At 47.2% G+C, this 18476-nt stretch overlaps 5 protein-coding genes, 1 long non-coding RNA gene and 1 pseudogene across 15 annotated transcripts; 2 read left to right on the plus strand and 5 right to left on the minus strand.

Moving 5' to 3' along the window:
• Window positions 1–35: 35 nt before the first annotated feature.
• Window positions 36–5664, plus strand: LOC136186012 (phospholipid-transporting ATPase VD-like). Of its 3 annotated transcripts, none has more exons than XR_010669657.1 (20): window positions 36–434; window positions 641–845; window positions 903–988; window positions 1221–1327; window positions 1387–1518; window positions 1580–1692; window positions 1785–2037; window positions 2141–2217; window positions 2421–2925; window positions 2979–3064; window positions 3126–3356; window positions 3415–3495; window positions 3546–3858; window positions 3913–4055; window positions 4112–4312; window positions 4366–4446; window positions 4496–4600; window positions 4657–4841; window positions 4900–5473; window positions 5518–5664. XR_010669657.1 is itself a non-coding variant. In XM_065973285.1 (19 exons), exons 1-19 carry the CDS (start codon window positions 37–39, stop codon window positions 5096–5098), a joined length of 3501 nt encoding a protein of 1166 aa, XP_065829357.1. In that variant the 5' UTR covers window position 36; the 3' UTR covers window positions 5099–5664. The 3 variants fall into 3 exon arrangements, 1 of the variants encoding a protein (XP_065829357.1); XR_010669659.1 differs by having other exon boundaries at window positions 5528–5664; XM_065973285.1 differs by having other exon boundaries at window positions 4900–5664.
• LOC136187862 (uncharacterized) lies at window positions 5392–6671 on the minus strand. The gene is made up of 4 exons (XM_065975611.1): window positions 6445–6671; window positions 6231–6385; window positions 6050–6181; window positions 5392–5999 (listed from the first exon to the last, which is right to left on the minus strand). Exons 1-4 carry the CDS (start codon window positions 6637–6639, stop codon window positions 5771–5773), a joined length of 711 nt encoding a protein of 236 aa, XP_065831683.1. The 5' UTR covers window positions 6640–6671; the 3' UTR covers window positions 5392–5770.
• A 633-nt stretch (window positions 6672–7304) lies between these two features.
• On the plus strand, window positions 7305–11096 carry LOC136188467 (uncharacterized). Of its 8 annotated transcripts, XR_010670274.1 has the most exons (15): window positions 7305–7386; window positions 7453–7573; window positions 7629–7715; window positions 7768–8007; window positions 8071–8193; window positions 8247–8332; window positions 8392–8707; window positions 8775–8871; window positions 9293–9375; window positions 9440–9562; window positions 9615–9698; window positions 9759–9902; window positions 10028–10104; window positions 10205–10457; window positions 10512–11096. It is a non-coding gene; the product is annotated as an uncharacterized lncRNA (long non-coding RNA). The 8 variants fall into 8 exon arrangements; XR_010670285.1 differs by having other exon boundaries at window positions 9759–10457; window positions 10512–10776; window positions 10821–11096; XR_010670259.1 differs by having other exon boundaries at window positions 9759–10104.
• On the minus strand, window positions 7446–8484 carry LOC136187964 (uncharacterized). Its single transcript, XM_065975700.1, has 4 exons — window positions 8262–8484; window positions 8045–8199; window positions 7859–7990; window positions 7446–7808 (listed from the first exon to the last, which is right to left on the minus strand). Exons 1-4 carry the CDS (start codon window positions 8454–8456, stop codon window positions 7586–7588), a joined length of 705 nt encoding a protein of 234 aa, XP_065831772.1. The 5' UTR covers window positions 8457–8484; the 3' UTR covers window positions 7446–7585.
• LOC136188360 (uncharacterized) lies at window positions 8911–9782 on the minus strand (annotated as a pseudogene).
• Window positions 11097–12046: 950 nt separating the features above from the next.
• LOC136187142 (tetratricopeptide repeat protein 38-like) lies at window positions 12047–14511 on the minus strand. The gene is made up of 14 exons (XM_065974715.1): window positions 14364–14511; window positions 14150–14314; window positions 14040–14085; window positions 13830–13982; window positions 13491–13623; window positions 13189–13421; window positions 13022–13131; window positions 12869–12954; window positions 12727–12814; window positions 12613–12669; window positions 12500–12556; window positions 12292–12441; window positions 12166–12234; window positions 12047–12104 (listed from the first exon to the last, which is right to left on the minus strand). The coding sequence occupies exons 2-13, from the start codon at window positions 14165–14167 to the stop codon at window positions 12166–12168; spliced, it is 1200 nt and encodes a 399-aa protein (XP_065830787.1). The 5' UTR covers window positions 14168–14314; window positions 14364–14511; the 3' UTR covers window positions 12047–12104.
• A 1650-nt stretch (window positions 14512–16161) lies between these two features.
• Window positions 16162–18438, minus strand: LOC136186964 (tetratricopeptide repeat protein 38-like). The gene is made up of 12 exons (XM_065974493.1): window positions 18216–18438; window positions 18118–18163; window positions 17911–18063; window positions 17712–17844; window positions 17422–17654; window positions 17254–17363; window positions 17114–17199; window positions 16961–17048; window positions 16853–16909; window positions 16737–16793; window positions 16529–16678; window positions 16162–16467 (listed from the first exon to the last, which is right to left on the minus strand). The coding sequence occupies exons 1-12, from the start codon at window positions 18390–18392 to the stop codon at window positions 16411–16413; spliced, it is 1347 nt and encodes a 448-aa protein (XP_065830565.1). The 5' UTR covers window positions 18393–18438; the 3' UTR covers window positions 16162–16410.
• Between the last annotated feature and the right edge of the window lie 38 nt (window positions 18439–18476).

Raw genomic sequence — 18476 nt, forward strand, 5'->3', positions numbered from 1 at the left:
TTGGCGCAGGCGCTCGCTCGCGCTACCATAGGGAAAATGACCGAAATGCAGCCAAAGCAAAGGAAATCATACGGCACGACGCAATCTATGGACGGCGAAGGAAGTAGACGCGTCGTGACGGCGAGTTTCGCCGAGGAAAAGCGTCTCGGAAACGCCATCTACCCTTCGAACGCGATTAGCACGACAAAATATACTATTCTCACGTTTCTTCCAAAGAATCTCTTCGAACAGTTTCACCGACTAGCGAATTTCTACTTTCTCTTCATCGTCGTGCTCAATTTCGTGCCGCAAATCAACGCTTTCGGCAGAGAAGTCGCCATGTTGCCTCTCCTCTTCGTTCTCAGCGTCACGGCGCTGAAGGACATAATCGAAGATCGACGTCGATACGCGTCGGATCGCGAAGTGAATCGAAGAACCGGTAGAGTTTTTGACAGGTGAGATGTAGGAGGAAGTTCGGCGACAAAACGAAAACAAATAGACAGATGATGATGATGATGGTGACGCACATACGTACACTACTTATACTGTACATACTCTAAAACGGCGTATGAAGACGCTATAGGCGTAGAGTTTATTTTGGCAAGTATAAGAATAGAGTGACCTCTTCACACACTTGACACTGTAACTGTTTTACACGTAGGGTTCTTGAAGAGTACACTAATAAGCGTTGGGCTGACATTCGCGTCGGCGACGTCGTCAAGTTGGAATGCAACGACATCATTCCCGCCGATCTGCTCATTCTCTGGTCGAGCGAGTCCAATGGGCTGTGTCACATCGAAACGGCGAATCTCGACGGGGAAACGAACTTGAAGCAGAGACGTTGTCCTAAGGGATTTCACGGCCAGGTACGTGGAAGAGAAGAAGGTATGCGCTTTTGCTGTTTTTACCGCTGTCTCACATAGAAGAGCGAAGTCAACGTACCTGGATTAGATATTCAGGTGAAATGCGAAGAGCCGAACAGCAGCATATACCAATTCAATGGCTACTTGTAAGTTTTTCTCCCCTCTCCGTGAGGAGCCAAAGGCGGCGGGTGATGACGTCAAATTTTGGCGTTGGAGTGACATTAATCAAATGCGCCTCTTTTCAAACAAAGAGACGTTATCCCCGTCTTCGTTTCGCCTAGAGGCTCTCTCAAATCTTGTCTGCGTTGACGGTCCTGTTTTTTTCCGTTTGCTGAACGAAAAAATCCTTGTACTTATATTCCCTGTTTCCTCCTCTAGAACACACAATGACGGCACGCACGTTTCTCTCAACTCCAGTCATCTTCTACTGCGCGGATGCGTCGTGCGCAACACGGAAACGGTCATCGGTCTCGTCATATACGCCGGTCGGAAGAGAACAAAACGCGGAAACGAAAAAAAAATAGTCACATTTTCTGGGACGTAGGTCACGACACCAAGTCGATGATGAACAACAGCGGTCCTCGCTACAAACGAAGCAAAATGGAGAAAGCGATGAACAAGGACGTTTTACGATGCATTGTCATTCTTCTCGTATTATGCGTCATTGGGGCTATAGGTAATCCGACCGAGACCCCGCGACTGCACGCACTCTAATAACAATTCTCCTAATGACATAGGAGACAGCGTGTGGCTGAGCCATACCCGAGATCACAAAGCTTATTTGCCCATAGAAGAGTCGCCCTCCTACGACGCCTTTCTCCGTTTCTGGACCTTCGTTATAGTATTCCAAGTAAGAACAGCATATATATGTATATATAATATATATATGATGAGATTGGATCTATAGTAGTGATACACGTATCATTTCTTCTGTGTTTTCAGATCATCATTCCCATTTCTCTCTACGTCTCCGTCGAAATCGTCAAACTCGGTCAGGTCTTCTTCATTCAGAACGACATCGAGCTCTACCACGCCAAATCGGACACGCCGGCGAAATGTCGCGCGCTCAACATCAACGAAGATCTCGGCCAAATCGAGTACGTCTTCAGCGACAAGACGGGCACGCTGACGGAAAACCGAATGGTGTTTCGAACGTGTTCGATAGGGGGAATATCGTACGGATCGCCCGTGGGGAGTAAGTCCGCCGCCGTGGGGCCTGGAGGAGGGGGGTGGGCGAGTTTGTACACCTGGACTCGCTTATCTCAGCAGAACTGTTATCGTCTGCGTCTTCTTCATAGGTGTCTCGGCTGGAAATGATGACGTTGACGATTCGGACGTTCCGACGCGATGTTCCAGCCCACCCGCGTTGCAGCCAGTAAGCGATTATATGAAATAATAGCTGTTTGCGATCAGTCGTTGTTTGGGGGAAATTTTGAGCGCTTAGGAGGTCGCGTTTACGGTAACTAAGGGGCTGCTTGCACTGTATTTGTTATCATCGCCTCTGGGCCTTGATGAATTAGTTTCAGAACTGCTAACCGTTTAGCATACACCGTATGTCTCTTATTTTTTTTTTATTAGGAAGCTGTCGAGGTTGATTCCTCCTTGGAAAGTATCCTTGCTAGACAAGGCGAACAATGCAACGATAGCCGAACGATAGCCAAGGAACTGGAGTTCTTTCTTCTCATGGCTATCTGCAATACGGTCGTCGTCGCCGAGCGCAAAGTGACGGAGGATCTGTCGCCGGACGCCTTCGTCGACGACGTCGCCGATCGACGCGGCGGCGATCGCGCTCTTCTCTACGAGGCCGAAAGTCCCGACGAGGCGGCTCTCGTGCAGGCGGCGAAAGCGTACGGCGTCGGTCTCAAGTCGCGTCGCGCCGACTCGATCGCCGTCCAATTGCCGGGGGGTTGCGATCGAACGGTCGCTTATCCGCTCCTGCACGTCCTGCCGTTCGATAGCGAACGCAAACGCATGTCGGTGATCGTACGCGATCCGATTCGTCGAGAGATCGTGCTCTACTGCAAGGGAGCCGACGCTGTGATGTACGGACTGCTCAGAGCCGACTTGTATCGCGGCGGTGGAGGTGAGAAAATATCTATCCAACGAAACGACTAGTAGAGTAACTTCGTATGATAGCAAGCGAACCGTTAGTCGAAGTAACGGAAAGGCACGTCGGCTCGTTTGCGCGACAGGGACTAAGGACTCTGTGCATGGCGAAAAGGGTCAGTGAGAGTATATATGTCTTATATGACGACACTCTATCATTGACTGTTCGTTCTTTAGGTTCTCAGTGATGCTGAGTATGAACGGTGGCTTGCCGATCACGAGACGGCCGAAAAGGCGTTGGTCAATCGGGACGATTTGCTCGGCGAGTCGGCGCGTCGAATCGAACGCGATCTGGAGTTGATGGGCGCGACGGGCGTCGAGGATCGGCTTCAGGACGGCGTGCCGGAAACAATTCAGGCGCTTCGAGACGCCGGAATCGTCGTCTGGGTTCTCACCGGCGACAAACAGGTAAAAACAGAGAGGGGGGAACGGGGATGCGTTCGTTTTGCTGAGAAGTAACGCGCAGGAGACGGCAATCAACGTCGCTTATTCGAGCCGATTGTTCGATAGCACCATGGAACTGATAAAAGTGAACGCCGAGTCGATGGTAATGTCTCAGAGTGAGCTCCCAGCTGTTTACTACCCCTCCCTTGTCAGGACGACTGTCGAAGTCTGTTGAGAATTCGAAACGAACAGCTGGCAAGAGACGACGGAAACGGCGTCGTTCGACGAGGACTCGTCATCGACGGACGGACGCTCGACTTCGTCTTCGATTCGAAGCTCAAGAACGACTTTCTCGCTCTAGCGCGTCGATGTCATTCCGTCATCTGTTGTCGCACGGCGCCCATTCAAAAAGCCGCCGTCGTTCGTATGGCGAAGGAGCACGAACGCGTACAAAGTCTCGCCATCGGTGACGGAGCCAATGACGTCAGCATGATCCAGACGGCGGACGTCGGCGTCGGAATTTCAGGTAGTAGCGAGACTATGACGTCGGGTTTTTTTTTCAGTTTTGCGGCGTCTTTAGGCAACGAAGGCATGCAAGCCGTTATGGCGAGCGATTTCACCTTGAGACGCTTTCGCTATCTGAAACGTCTTCTCTTCGTGCATGGTCACTGGAGCTATGATCGGCTCGTGCGACTCATTCTCTATATGATGTATAAAAATGCGGTGAGTTGACGCCTTCGCGTGTGGTGGGAAGGGTTTTAATTAATTATTTTCTTTAGGTGTACGTTTTTTTGCTGTTTTGGTACCAACTTTTTAACGGCTGGTCGGCGTCGGTGTGCATCGAGCAGTTCTACTTATTTTTCTATAATCTTATATTCACGAGCACGCCGATCATCGTTGTTGCTATTTTGGATCAAGACATAAAGGCTGACGCACTCGAGGCCAATCCCAATCTGTACAACGACGGGCGTCAGGGCAAGGTAGGCGTTTCGCATTTGTAGTGGTGTCTGCTTTGGCGACGCTTTTTCTTCAGAAATACACTCAGCAGCTCTTTTGGCTGCAAATAATAGACGCTCTGTGGCAGAGTCTAGTGATGTTCTTCGTATCTTATTTGGTATGCTGCCTTGATATGATCTACAGTCATTTCTGATCGAACTTTCTAGATCTACGCTGACAGTCACGTTGGACGACTCGAATTCGGTACGACGCTGAATACGGCCTGCATCATAACGGTGACAATCCATCTTATGTTGGAGATGCACTACTGGGTGGGTGCAGATAACAATATATTGATTTATCTCGCATCACATTCTCTTTTCTACAGACTTGGGTTCATCATTTTTTCGTGTGGGGCAGTCTGGTCGTCTATTTCGTCTGGGCTCTTTCCTACAACGCAATTTGCTGCTTTCCCGGTCAGGACAACGCCTACTGGGTAATGGAGCATACAATAGGAACGAGCGCCTTTTGGCTATGCATAGTACTTACGCCAGTCATCGCATTACTGCCGAGGTACACATCGCACATCTTCTTCCTACAGATAACGAGCACTTCCCTCCGTCTCCTCTAGACTTCTTGTTTACGGAGTGAGAGAGATCTTCTTTCCATCGACGACGCAGATCATCAGAAAACGGCGTAAACGTGAACGTAAGGGGGGTTTGCCCGACGAGTTGGGCGAAGCGAGCAGCGAGCAGCCTCTTCAAAAGGTAGAATCCCCCAACTCTGTAAAACTTCCGAATGTTTTGGGCAACTCTACCGGTGAATGCTAACTGCATGTCACAGCGCTTAGTGGTACTGTAGATACTAGCTCCTTAGCCTTTCGCGACATCAATTTTTCGCAAGCCTGAATCGTTTTGCTGATCGGATACATACATATCAGTGTATTGCCGGCACGTGCAGATGAACAGTTGTCTGTCTGCTCTATAAAAACGATTTTCGCTGTTACTTTGCGATATTTATGAATACTGAAGCTCAACGATTAGATAAGCTTTTACGCGTGTGGAACGCTGAAGAAATATTCTGAGTCACGCGTGACGGAAATTTTAGTTTTACTTCTAAAGGATCTCAAGCACGTTTTGATACAGTAAAAAACACTGCGTCTTTATCACTTACGGCCTGTATGAATTACTGGTGCAGTTGGACTGGTAAGAAATGTTGCTTCCGTAAAGTTTTACATGCGTTTTGCCAGTTACATGTAGAATAAGAGGGCCATCTTTGAAAAGAGGAGAGAACATGAACAAGTCTGTTTGTCCGTCTGGCAGTCATGATCTTTCAAGTTCAATATCAGCGAAAGACTGACGAAGTTGAGAAAGAGGTTGAGGTAAGAGGTAGTCCAGGTACGAGTGAGGAATTTGGGTAATCCTCAAGACAGAACATAGACACACATTCCCAAAATCAGACGAACATTCAAGCGAACTGTTTGTTCACGTCATTTATAGTCTCTATTCTCGGACCCAAATGCGATGAATCGTGCTTTGCTTGTAGTTGTCTGGGTAATCATCGCATTCAAACCTGCCGCTGCTGCTCGCCGGTGCAATACCCCAGTGATAGGTTCCCCCTTTATAGAATGGAAAATCGGTAAATCCAGGGGTAGTCTGCTGGGTGGCCCAGAGGTTAGTGGTAGCTTTAGGCAGGTAACCGCTGTGGTCATCTTGGGTAGAATATCCACCGCTAAATATTTCCTTACCAAAAAGAAAATTGCTAAAATGACTTGGTCTTACGTCCAATCACCAATGCCGAAATGCTTTTTGCCGTCGTATGCTGTTTTAATAATATTCCTGTTTTTAGTCGTAAAGTGAATGACCCTGTTGTGGTTGCTCGTCTTGCAATAGAAACGCAACTCCTGAGCCCAGCTAAAAAACATAACCAAGTAAGAACAAGCGGTACAAAAATTGAGCAAACCCAGAAGAAATTCCATATGCGTTTAGAAGCTGATGAGAATAGCCGTCAGGATCAGTTGGGAGCGCCGTCACGAGAGGAAAGCTATCTCCTCCGCGATGTTTGTATGCGTAGAGCAGCATCCATCCCCCTCCCGCATTCTCCATGTCACAGTAGGCCTATGCACACAGCTGTTAACAAAACCGCGTTCGGCATTCGGAGTCGATGTCCTCCTCACTTGAAACGGTGTCTGGGCACCGGGCGGTTGAATCCAGTAGACAGCGCTAGGTCTTGGGCTGCTGAAACGAAGTAGGTTCTTGCATGACGTCGCTGGATTGTTCTTAGTTCCGAGGTCCGGTTCGTTGCAGGGTCCAGCAAAGACGCAGCTGTCGGCCGCAAGCACAAACGCACACGTCAGAGCAAGGAGATTCATCGTTTCACTGCTGCAGTATGCTCAGAGTGAGACTACTCTACGACGGTCCGACGGTTTTATCCTGTCAACAAATACGGGTGGTGGCTGTGCGTACGTGTCGCCCCCGTCATGCGAACGAAGGAAAGTCACCTAAAGTGTCTGCTACAGTATGCACTCTGAAATGGAGGAGATGCAAAGATACGTCAATACGTACGTTTGTCGGGGTTTATCTACTGATAAGCTTCCGCCCCTTTCAACTTGCTGCGAAGGTAAGTCGCTTCAGGCAGTCACTGTACTACCCTACTGGTTCGAGCGCAAATATACAAAGGTAAAGCTTAGTTAGCCCTGCATTGTAGTATCGGGACTACGTTTTAGAATTTGAGGCGGTACGAATGCAGTAGAAAGTTACCGGGTGTAAACTTCCGGTCCATCAAATTAGCCTTTATTTCACGTTAAGTTTCGGTAAACGTCGCGATTCACATTTCGTCTATTTTTACGAAAGGCGTCTTAGCGAGGCCTTTGGTCTTCAATGGTTATTGGCTAAAGTATCGCACAAGAGACGGCAATCATAGTGCTGAAAATTCCAAACGAAACAGACATCGCCGGTTAGGGTGGGTCCGGCGTCGTTTGACGAGGACTCGTCATCGATTGACGAGGACTCGTCATCGATTGACGAGCGCACGGCTCGGATCTCGACTTTCTCGCTCTAGAGGGCGTCAATTAACGTCGACGACGTCAGCGTGGCCGATGTCGGCGTCGGAATTTCAGGTAGGCCTATTAGACTACTATATATAGCGTCACGAAAAGTCCAACGGCGTCTAAACAGCATGCAAGTTTCGTAGGCACGTTTGAGGATACAGATGTAAGAATCGTCTATGGTTTGAGTGACAAAAAGAGACACCATGCAGCATCCCCATCTCTACTAAAAGTATTCAAAACGAAGTCTCTGTGAACGGTATTATAGTCTCTATTCTCGGACCCAAACGCGATGAAGTGTGTGGTGCTTGTAGTTGTCTGGGAAGTCATCGCATTCAAACCTGCCGTTCGCTGGTGAAATACCCCAGTGATAGGTTCTCCATTCCCAAAATGGAAAATAGGTAAATCCATGGGCAATCTGAAGGGTGTGATACACGTGACTGGTGGCTTTAGGCAAATGACCACTGTGACCGTCTTGGGTAGAATATCCACCACTAAACTTTCCATCACCAAACGAAAATTGTCAAAATGACTTTAGTCTTACGTCCAATCATCAACGCCGAAATGCAATCTACCGTCGTAGGCTGTTTCGATAATTTTCCGGTTTCTAGTTGTGAAGTGAATGACCCTATTGTGGTTGCTCGTCTTGCAATAGAACCGCAACTCCTGAGCCCAGCTGAAAGAACATACCAGGTAAAACTCGCACTAACAAAGATTGAGTTGAGCAAACCCAGGAGAAATTCCATATGCGTTTAGAAGCTGATGAGAATAGCCGTCCGGATCAGTTGGAAGTGCCCTCACGAGAGGAAAGCTATCTCCTCCGCGATGCTTGTATGCGTAGAGCAGCATCCATCCTCCTCCCACATTCTCCATGTCACAGTAGGCCTACGCAGATACGCACAGCTGGTAAACAAAACCGCGCCGGCATTCAGAGTCGATGTGCTCACTTGAAACGGTGTCTGGGCACCGAGCGGTTGAATCCAGTAGACGGCACTAGGTCTTGGGCTGCTGAAACGAAGTAGGTTCTTGCATGACGTCGCTGGATTGTTTCTTGTTCCGAGGTTTGGTTCGTTGCAGACTCCAGCGAAGACCCAGCTTTCTGCGGCAAGCACCAACAGACACGTCAGAGCAAACGATGTCATCCTTTTAAGATATTGTTCGCTTGTACTGGCGGCGCGTGTCCTTTATGCAGTCAACAGAATACGACATTCCGGCTTTTGGTGTAAGTGCGGGACTTGCGTAAGTTTAGAAACACGTTGGTGTGTGTGTGTGTGAGGGGGAGCAGACTACCATACCCGCAACCTTAGGCTGTTTGCGTAGGCACGCAATACGATAGAGTAACTACGCAAAGTTCATGAACGTTTTGGGGTCCGCCAGCGAATCCTAACAATATGTAACTGCTTTTCAATTACAGTCTTCTCACTGTCAGTTGGTTATATAAGGTTTTGTATGTTTGGCAGATGAAGGGACTCGGCGAGACACAGCCAGAATGTGGAATACGTGCCTAATCTTCGCACACCCTTATCAACGCAATAAGGAAACGAGGCTTTCTGTGAGGTAAGAATTTTAAATGTTAGAGAGGCAAAATGTATCATATACAAATAAGTCGAGTACTGAAAATGAATTATCTGTAGTCTCTATTCTCGTACCCAAACGCGATGAAGTGTGTGGTGCCTGTTGGTGCCTGCATGATCATCGCATTCGAATCTGCCTTTGCGGAATGACGGTGCAATACCCCAGTGATAGGTTCCCCATTTCCAAAATGGAAAATCGGTAAATCCAGGGTTTATCTGGTGCGTGGCCCAGAGGTTTTCGGTAGCTTTAGGCAAGTGGCCGCTATGATCATCAGAATACCCATTCCTAAACGTTCCATCACCAACAAACAAAATTGCCCAAAATGATTGGTCTTACTTCCAATCACGAAGGCCAAAATGCTTTCTACCGTCGTATGCCGTTTTAACAATATTTCTGTTTCTAGTTGTAAAGTGAATGACCCTATTGTGGTTGCTCGTCTTGCAATAGAAACGCAATTCCTGAGCCCAGCTAAAAGTACACCACCAAGTAAGAAAGAGCAGTAGAAAAATTTAGATTGAGCAAACCCAGGCGAAATTTCGTATGCATTCAGCATCTGATGAGAATAGCCGTCCGGATCAGTTGGAAGCTCTGTCACAAGAGGAAAGTTATCTCCTCCGCGATGCTTGTATGCGTAGAGGAACATCCACCCTCCTCCCACATTCTCCATGTCACAGTAAGCCTACGCACGGTTCAACTGTGCAGGAAACCATACCGGGCGCATTCAGACAATGTGCTCACTCGAAACGGTGCCTTGGCACCGGGCGGTTGAATCCAGTAGACGTCGCTCGGTTTTTCGCTGCAGAAACGAAGTAGGTTCTTGCATGACGTCGCTGTTCTCAATTCCAAGATTCTACTGTTTTTCGTTGCAGGCTATAGCAGAGACGCAGCTTTCTGCGGCAAGCGCTAACGCACAAGTCAGAGCAAACAAGTTCATCGCGGTGTATCGCTATCGAAAGTGTTTGCTTCTACCGTTGGCGCCGTCCTTTATCGACTCAACAGATGACGACGTTCCGGTAAGTACTTCTCCGCTTTCTACGTCTAGGAAACGCGTTGGCGTGTGTGCGAAGGAGTCTCAAATAGCCTCCCTTGCACACACTGCTAATAAGGAGATACAAGTTTTATCTCCCGGTTGGTATAGTATACCCGCAACCACCGTCAACAAAGAGGCTCGGTATACTGATGGCGTACGCAAGCAAATTGAAGCAAATTGAATAGGTACGACGAAGTACAGCGGTGCATGCTGCAGGGCGCGTACGTACGCGTAAGCGATACGTAGAACAAGCCTCTCTGTTGGCGTTTATCGGACTGTCGATAGCGTCACTAGTTTAACTGAAGCCGCAAGAGCACACGGTCTGCTGCAAATCTTATCAGAAAGTCGCGTGACTAATGTGGAGGGTCCGCCGAGGTAGAATCCCCGACTTCGTATAACTTGATACGCAGCTGACAGTGGGAAGGCTGCAATCGAAGAGAAGATGATGTACTTTTGACCCCAAAACGTTATGTAATACATATCGTTTCGTATGCCTAGGAAGTTGGTCGGTCAACTTGGGAAAAGAGGCTTTGGTGAGGTAAGAAAAGTGGCGATGTCGGGGATCTCCAAGGCAAACTGTGACTAAATTTAGACAAGCACTACAAATGAGCTGTGTACGCGTCATTGCAGTCAGTCTTTGCTGCCCACTGACTAAGTCAATTCATTGTCGTCGAGTCAAACATGGTACGAAACAGTTCATTTATCGCTCACTCTGTGTCTTTTATTTTGTCAGACGACTTGTAGATGTACTAGCGCACAAGCGTCACTGTCAAGCTGATCATTTCGTGCCTGAAGATGAAGCAAAAAGATTGGGGTGTGCACGCTGATGCCCAATTGCTCATTGGAATGCTCCACTTGTAAGAGAACGCACGCTCAAGTTCTCCACTGTGTTTTTTTTCAGCCTGTGTCTGGGAATAAGCATCTCTCGTCGCCAGAGAAGAAAGAACGTTTTTTGAAACTGGATTTAGCATGAGTACGTAGATAGCGCGCTTGCAAGTAGAATTCGCGTGGTGTACGTCGCGCGCGCGCGCGCCCAGGGTCCTGAGCAACGACCCGAGAAACTGCTCACTCCGGGATCCTGGGCAAGATCCCACAGCTAAACTGCCCTCGCGATGCACATGTTGTAGGATGGCGTATGTTTTTTATTAAATAAAAACCCGGAAATAACCCGGAAATAACGCAAAAGAAAAAATGAACGTCCTCTCGGCGTCTCGAAGGTGAGGGGGCTTTCACCCAAGCCCCCGTCGGGGGGACAGCGACCCTCTGTCCCGGGGGTGCCTTTATATACCAAGGCACAGGTGGACCGCTATTGTCACCCACCGCGTCTTGCCCAAGTGGGGATAGTAGTTTATCACTCATACTACCAAGAGTAGGGCCGTGCTTTCTCCCCTGCAAACTGGAGCCTCGTTAACCTCTTGGCTCAGAGTTGGGCCTGTTTCATTTAGTCACCTCGGGGCCCGGAGGTGAATGAGGACATCGGAAAGACGTTTCCCAGGCTCACAAGAAAAAATCGTCTAAATACATCTCGACAAATTAGTCACCGAATTTCGGAAATAAGCGCACTATGGCGCCTATTTCCGAAATGCCCTAACAGGGTAACCAAATCAAACGTTGGAAAAAAAATAGAAAATAGAGGAATTATTCTTCCTCAAAGAGACATCTGCATTATGTAGGTGCATGGCTAATTTCGGGTCCAAGGTTCGCTAAAATTCAATCTTACCGATTTTCAAATGAACGTGATACGTCTTTTTGCAGTGCAGCTCCCCTACGATATAGGAATCATGAGCTATACTACAGCTTCTCTAACGGACTCAAACTACAGCTCCAACTATAGTTCACCTTATAGAGGCCTAGCTTAGCGAAATGAAAGGGGGAGCCCCCGATCGAGGCCTCGTCACGCTTGGGCCTAATTGGGGTTCTTTTTTCGCTCGAGACGCACGCGTATTATGCGAGCGAAGCAAAAGCAAAGCAAATTTGCTGTAAAAGCGTTCTCTCGACGCTTTCGAGATCTCCGTTAGCGGAGTTTCGAAGGATTACGTCGAAACTACGCTCTACGCGACTTCGTGACGAAGGAGAACGACCAAGAACGTTACTCAATGCATCTAGACTACGGAATGAGAGCGTACCTGGAAACATTTCGCTCCATTCATTGCTGTTCAAATGCTTACGGCAGTAGTCCCGTGATCTTGACGAAATAAAAAGTATTGACATAATCGATTTCGTGTCCCTAAAATAATTGCCCATACCTACAACACACTCTCAGTTGTCACTTGCAGGTACAAGCGCGCGGTCGCCTTGTGATTTGGCCGAAGCTCCTGCACATATGTAATGCATAGACAAAGATTTGTGCAAGCCATCAAGGAAAACGTTACCTTCATTTCTGAGAGCAAGGCTCGAGCTAAGGAGAAATTCTTTGCTTGTATTGCGGCTCGAATAAGAGTGACTGCAATGATGTGTCTCTGCGCCACGCTCCAGCCGAGGGCATGGCATTTGTACCGAATAGGGACAATCAAAGAAACAGCCTAGAGATATGTATGTAAACAAATGCCAAGTGAGACATCAAAGCTGAAAGACACGCACCTTATCGTACTCTTCGTTTCCAAAAGCAAGAAGTGCTTCACACAAAGGAATTCCAACCTAAAGAACAAAAAGATGAAAGAGATAAATACTATTTGAAGAGTATCTTTTCTAACCTCGTTTGTGACCCACGCATTGTGAGTCTTCGCCGATCCTCCGTACTCTTTCAACGACTAAATAGATGATTGCAAAATAAGGTTATTTCTAGAACGACGGACAACCTAGGGTACCTGCAAGAGATTTCGTCCCAGAAGAAGCCTCGCCGCACGGTCCTTTGCGCCTCGACAAGCAAACGCCATCATTATGTGAGCATCGTACCTAACCAAAACAGTCTGAAATATACTCACTTATTTATTAAATAAGCCGACTTACCAGGCCATTGAATGCTTATTGGAATACTCCTTCAGTTGTTCTTGTAATACAGTCCAACGTTCTTCGCCAACGTCAAAGCCAGTGCACTGTACAGCACACGCAAAAATAATGAAATGTCGTACTGTATTCAATTATTAGTTCATAAAAACTGACCTCAATACGCCACAAAAGAGAGACGGCACCGACGAAGCCGAAGACGTCGGTCGCCCCATTGACCAAGACGTCGTCGTACTCTCGAAGAGCTCCCTTTAGATCTCCGGCATCTAGAGTATGCATAGTATAACGAGAACATTTTCGACGTGTCTCGCTCAGTCTCTTACCGAGACGAAAGAGACCGAGATGCCACGTCAGATGACCACTCAATCCTCCGTCTTCCCAATGCTTCTTCCACTTGATCAGCACGTCGATTCCTTCCTCGGGCGAATACAACTCGTTGTAGACGTGACCGAGAGCGTGAATAGCCCAAGGCAAGTCGGGATTGAGCGCGAGAGCGCGTTCGGCTGTCTCCTTGGCTTTGCTCCTCAAACCCGATTCCTCCAGTCCGAAAGCATACCTAAAGAAACAATTCAATAAATACGTATGCATCTAGAGTGGTCTTCCCTTATAAGTACATAAGACTCACATGCCAAGAATGTGAGAATAGTAGGTCATGGACTCGTTCCACGCTGGTAGGATTCGAGCCATGCTGTCTCGTACGTTCACCGAATCCCCGATGAAGAAGTAGCAATCATTGACGCATCGAATGGCAAAAATGTCTAGACAATGAGAACAAATTAAAGAGGGCGTAGAAGAACTCGTTTTCAGCAATTTCTTTATGAGTCTGACAGGTACACCTGTGATCACAGGTATACCTGAGACCACCGGTATAGGACAACATGTTTTCTGCCATTCCTTATGAGTCAGCCTAACAACGTTGGCGCGGCTGGAATCGCTGCGCTGTACACCGAGATAATTTTTTTACCTGTTGGAAACTTTAGAAGGATGTCTTCCCATATGTCAATGGCATCCCTTTCGTCGTTGACCAATTTGCGCTCTATCGCCTCGACGTGTCGCTTTTCTCTCCACGCGAGATCGTTTCGATCGCGACGATCGATCACTTTCGCCGATTCTTGCACTAGAGAATGAAGTTTTTCGACAGGTGAGCGAGCGACAAAGACGACGTCTCTCCTACCGTTTGGGTCTGTAGTGAGGCTGCCAACGGTCAGAAGAAGAAATGTCTGGAAGGAGAGGCGAGTTTATGGCGTATTCACGCCTATAGCAAGTCCCACAAGTCGTTCTTACTCGGCAAACGTGCGCCATGACGAAGTTGGGATCGAGTTTTAGAGCTTTCTGCAAGTGCGGACTTGGATCGACGCTGTACGTCAAGATAGCGACGAAAGCGTCGTGCAGATAGTTGACCGCTTTGGGATCTGTCGTCGAGTAGCTTAGACCTTGCGGACAGAGAGCCTGCTGCGCCATTGCAAAACGAAGAGATAACTATGTTGTAGAGTAGGACCTCGGCTTTCGGACATTCTGCGATTTCGGACGCTCGCACAGCAAATCTAGCCAACCGATTCTGGCTTCCTATAGCGCATTTTAAAGCCCAATCCCTGCCAGGAAGATGTGCTTGAGCGCGAATCAATAGACCAAACCCTCGTGATTTTATAAGAAGATTAGCGCGCGCAGGTCAAAACCTCCGCTTTCGGACAACGGTGTCGCTTTCGGACACGCAGGCGTAGCTCAATCAAATTTTAATGTTTCGCCAAGAATTTTTTTTCACAGAATCCTCTATCATAGAGCTTTCGAACGCAGTAAAGCTTTAGCAAAATGGTCAAGTCTGTCGCCTGCTAAAAATCGACGAACGTACCGACATCGCACCTCGGTTTTCGGACACCAGTTATTCCGTTTGCAAAGGCCAAATCCGTTTCTAAAACACTACTCTGAATTTTCTGTAAGGTATTTGAGTCGAATTTCAAAAGCCGATCGAAAACGAGTAACTTTGCTAAGCAATTGGGCGGTTTAGTGCCGCAAAATGCATTTCTCAAGTTTGCTTTAGTAGCAATAAAACTAAAAATAGCAACGAAAATACCCAAACTGGTACAGAAGCAAGCGGTGCGAAGAAAAAGTCACCCTAAAACTTCGTTTTATTGAAAAAATCTGTCGCATAGAGTACTTTACGCCAAATTCATTTGCCGTTCTGATATTAATGGCAACGTCGGAAACATTCAGTAAAAGTACGCCTTTTTACAGTATCTGCCTCTGGAGTGCTCTCCCTAAGTAGAGCAAGTACATTTTTCGCAAAATCGACTTTCATGAAGGTATCACAGCCAGAGTGTGATACCAAGAATCTGAAATTTGATCTTTATATAGGAGCACTCAAACTAAAATTCTTAGAACGCAAATTAATAAAATATTAAACGCAGCTTGACCTAGCCTGATCATGCGCTCTTGGCAATATACCATAAACAGACACTACGATAAGGTTTGAACAAACTGCATACTTTTTTATTAAAATGAAGTTTTAGGGTGACTTTTCTTCGCACCGCTTGCTTCTGTACCAGTTTGGGTATTTTCGTTGCTATTTTTAGTTTTATTGCTACTAAAGGAAACTTGAGAAATGCATTTTGCGGCACTAAACCGCCCAATTGCTTAGCAAAGTTACTCGTTTTCAATCGGTTGTTGAAATTCGACTCAAATACCTTACAGAAAATTCGGAGTAGTGTTTTAGAAACGGATTTGGCCTTTGCAAACGGAATAACTGGTGTCCGAAAACCGAGGTGCGATGTCGGTACGTTCGTCGATTTTTAGCAGGCGACAGACTTGACCATTTTGCTAAAGCTTTACTGCGTTCGAAAGCTCTATGATAGAGGATTCTGTGAAAAAAATTCTTGGCGAAAAATTAAAATTTGAATGAGCTACGCCAGCGTGTCCGAAAGCGACACCGTTGTCCGAAAGCGGAGGTTTTGACCTGCGCGCGCTAATCTTCTTATAAAATCACGAGGGTTTGGTCTATTGATTCGCGCTCAAGCACATCTTCCTGGCAGGGATTGGGCTTTAAAATGCGCTATAGGAAGCCAGAATCGGTTGGCTAGATTTGCTGTGCGAGCGTCCGAAATCGCAGAATGTCCGAAAGCCGAGGTCCTACTCTAGTACTGAGTCTGCGCAATCAGAGCGCAAAGAATAAGTGCCATTCATTTTTTCACAAATCAACGTCATTATTTGTATTTGCTGCTAACATGCGTTTTGACCAAAGTTCCTGCATGCAATAACTCTAATATCACGATATACAAATCCTGGCTGAAGGACGAAGGGCGGGCATTGGGTCCATTCTGTGCATATCATTGCAGACACGTACATTTATTACTATAGTTTATCAAAATGAAAGGCCCATGATCGAGGCCCTCGCCACGCTTGGGGTTCTTTTTTCGCTCGAGACGCACGCGTGTTTTATGTGAGCAAAGCAAAACCAAAGCAAATTTGCTGTAAAAGCTTTATAAAAAGTATTGACATACTGTAATCGATTTCGTGTCCATAAAATAATTGCCCATACCTACAACACACTCTCAGTTTTTCACTTGCAGGTACAAGCGTGCGGTCGCCTTGTGATTTGGCCGAAGCTCCTGCACACACAGTACCCAATGCATAGACAAAGATTTATGCAGCCATCAAGGAAAAAGTTACCTTCATTTCTGAGAGTAAGGCTCGAGCTAAAGAGAAATTCTTTGCTTGTATCGCGGCTCGAATAAGAGTGACTGCAATGATGTGTCTCTGCGCCACGCTCCAGCCAAGGGCATGGCATTTGTACCGAATAGGGACAATCAAAGAAACAGCCTAGAGATATGCATGTAAACAAATGCCAAGTGAGAAATCAAAGCTAAAAGACGCGCACCTTATCGTATTCTTCGTTTCCAAAAGCAAGAAGTGCTTCACACAGAGGAATTCCAACCTAAAGAAAAAAATTGACGAAAGAGATAAATAGTATTCGAAGAGCCCATCGATTCCAACCTCGTTTGTGACCCACGCATTGTGAGTCTTCGCCGATCCTCCGTACTCTTTCAACGACTAAACAGATGATCGCAAAATAAGGCTAGAACGCCGGACGACCTAGGATACCTGCAAGAGATTTCGTCCCAGAAGAAGTCTCGCCGCATGGTCCTTTGCACCTTGACAAGCAAACGCCATCATTATGTGAGCGTCGAACCTAACCAAAAAAAAAGAAACACTCTGAAATATACACTCAATTATTTATTACATAAGCCGACTTACCATGCCATTGAATGCTTATCGGAATACTCTTTCAGTTGTTCTTGTAATACAGTCCAACGTTCTTCGCCAACGTCAAAGCCAGTGCACTGTACAGCACACAAATATAATGAAATGTAGTATATTAGTTTATAAAAACTGACCTCAATACGCCACAAAAGCGAGACGGCATCAACGAAGCCAAAGACGTCGGTCGCCCCATTGGCCAAGACATCGTCGTACTCTCGAAGAGCTCCCTTTAGATCTCCGGCATCTAGAGTATGCATAGTATAACGAGAACATTGTCGGATGCGTCTCACTCAATCTCTTACCGAGACGAAAGAGACCGAGATGCCACGTCAGATGACCACTCAATCCGCCGTCTTCCCAATGCGTCTTCCACTTGATCAGCACGTCGATTCCTTCCTCGGGCGAATACAACTCGTTGTAGACGTGACCGAGAGCGTGAATAGCCCAAGGCAAGTCGGGATTGAGCGCGAGAGCGCTTTCAGCTGTCTCCTTGGCTCTGCTCCTCAAACCCGACTCCTCCAGTCCAAAAGCATACCTAAAGAAAATTAAATACGTATGTATCTCGAGTGGTCTTCCCTTATATAAGACTCACATGCCAAGAACGTGAGGATAGTAGGTCATGGACTCGTTCCACGCTGGTAGGACTCGAGCCATGCTGTCTCGTACGTTCACCGAATCCCCGATGAAAAAGTAGCACTGATTGACGCATCGAATGGCAAATATGTCTAGACAATGCACAAAATTAAAAAGGTACGTAACGAGTCGATAATACACCGGGATAATTTCTTTACCTGTTGGAAACTTTAGAAGGATGTCTTCCCATATGTCAATGGCACCCCTTTCGTCGTTGACCAATTTGCGCTCTATCGCCTCGACGTGTCGCTTTTCTCTCCACGCGAGATCGTTTCGATCGCGACGATCGATCGCTTTCGCCGATTCTTGCACTAGAGAATGAAGTTTTTCGAGAGGTGAGCGAGCGACAAAGACGTTGCTCCTACCGTTTGGGTCTGTAGCGAGGCTGCCAACGGTTAGAAGAAGAAACGTCTGGAAGGAGAGGTGAGTTTATGGCGTGCTCACGCCTATTGCAAGTTCTCACTCGGCAGACGTGCGCCATGACGAAGTTGGGATCGAGTTCTAGAGCTTTCTGCAAGTGCGGACTTGGATCGACGCCGTAGGTCAAGATGGCGACGAAAGCGTCGTGCAGACAGTTGACCGCTTTGGGATCTGTCGTCGAGTAGCTTAGACCTTGCGGACAGAGAGCCTGCTGCGCCATTGCAATTGCACGAAGAGAAAACGAGGACACTCCAGACAGTCCGTAGTACTGAGTCTGCGCAATAAGAGTGCAAAGAATTAATGC

Source organism: Oscarella lobularis, chromosome 1, assembly GCF_947507565.1.
Source record: "Oscarella lobularis chromosome 1, ooOscLobu1.1, whole genome shotgun sequence".
NCBI lineage: Eukaryota > Metazoa > Porifera > Homoscleromorpha > Homosclerophorida > Oscarellidae > Oscarella > Oscarella lobularis.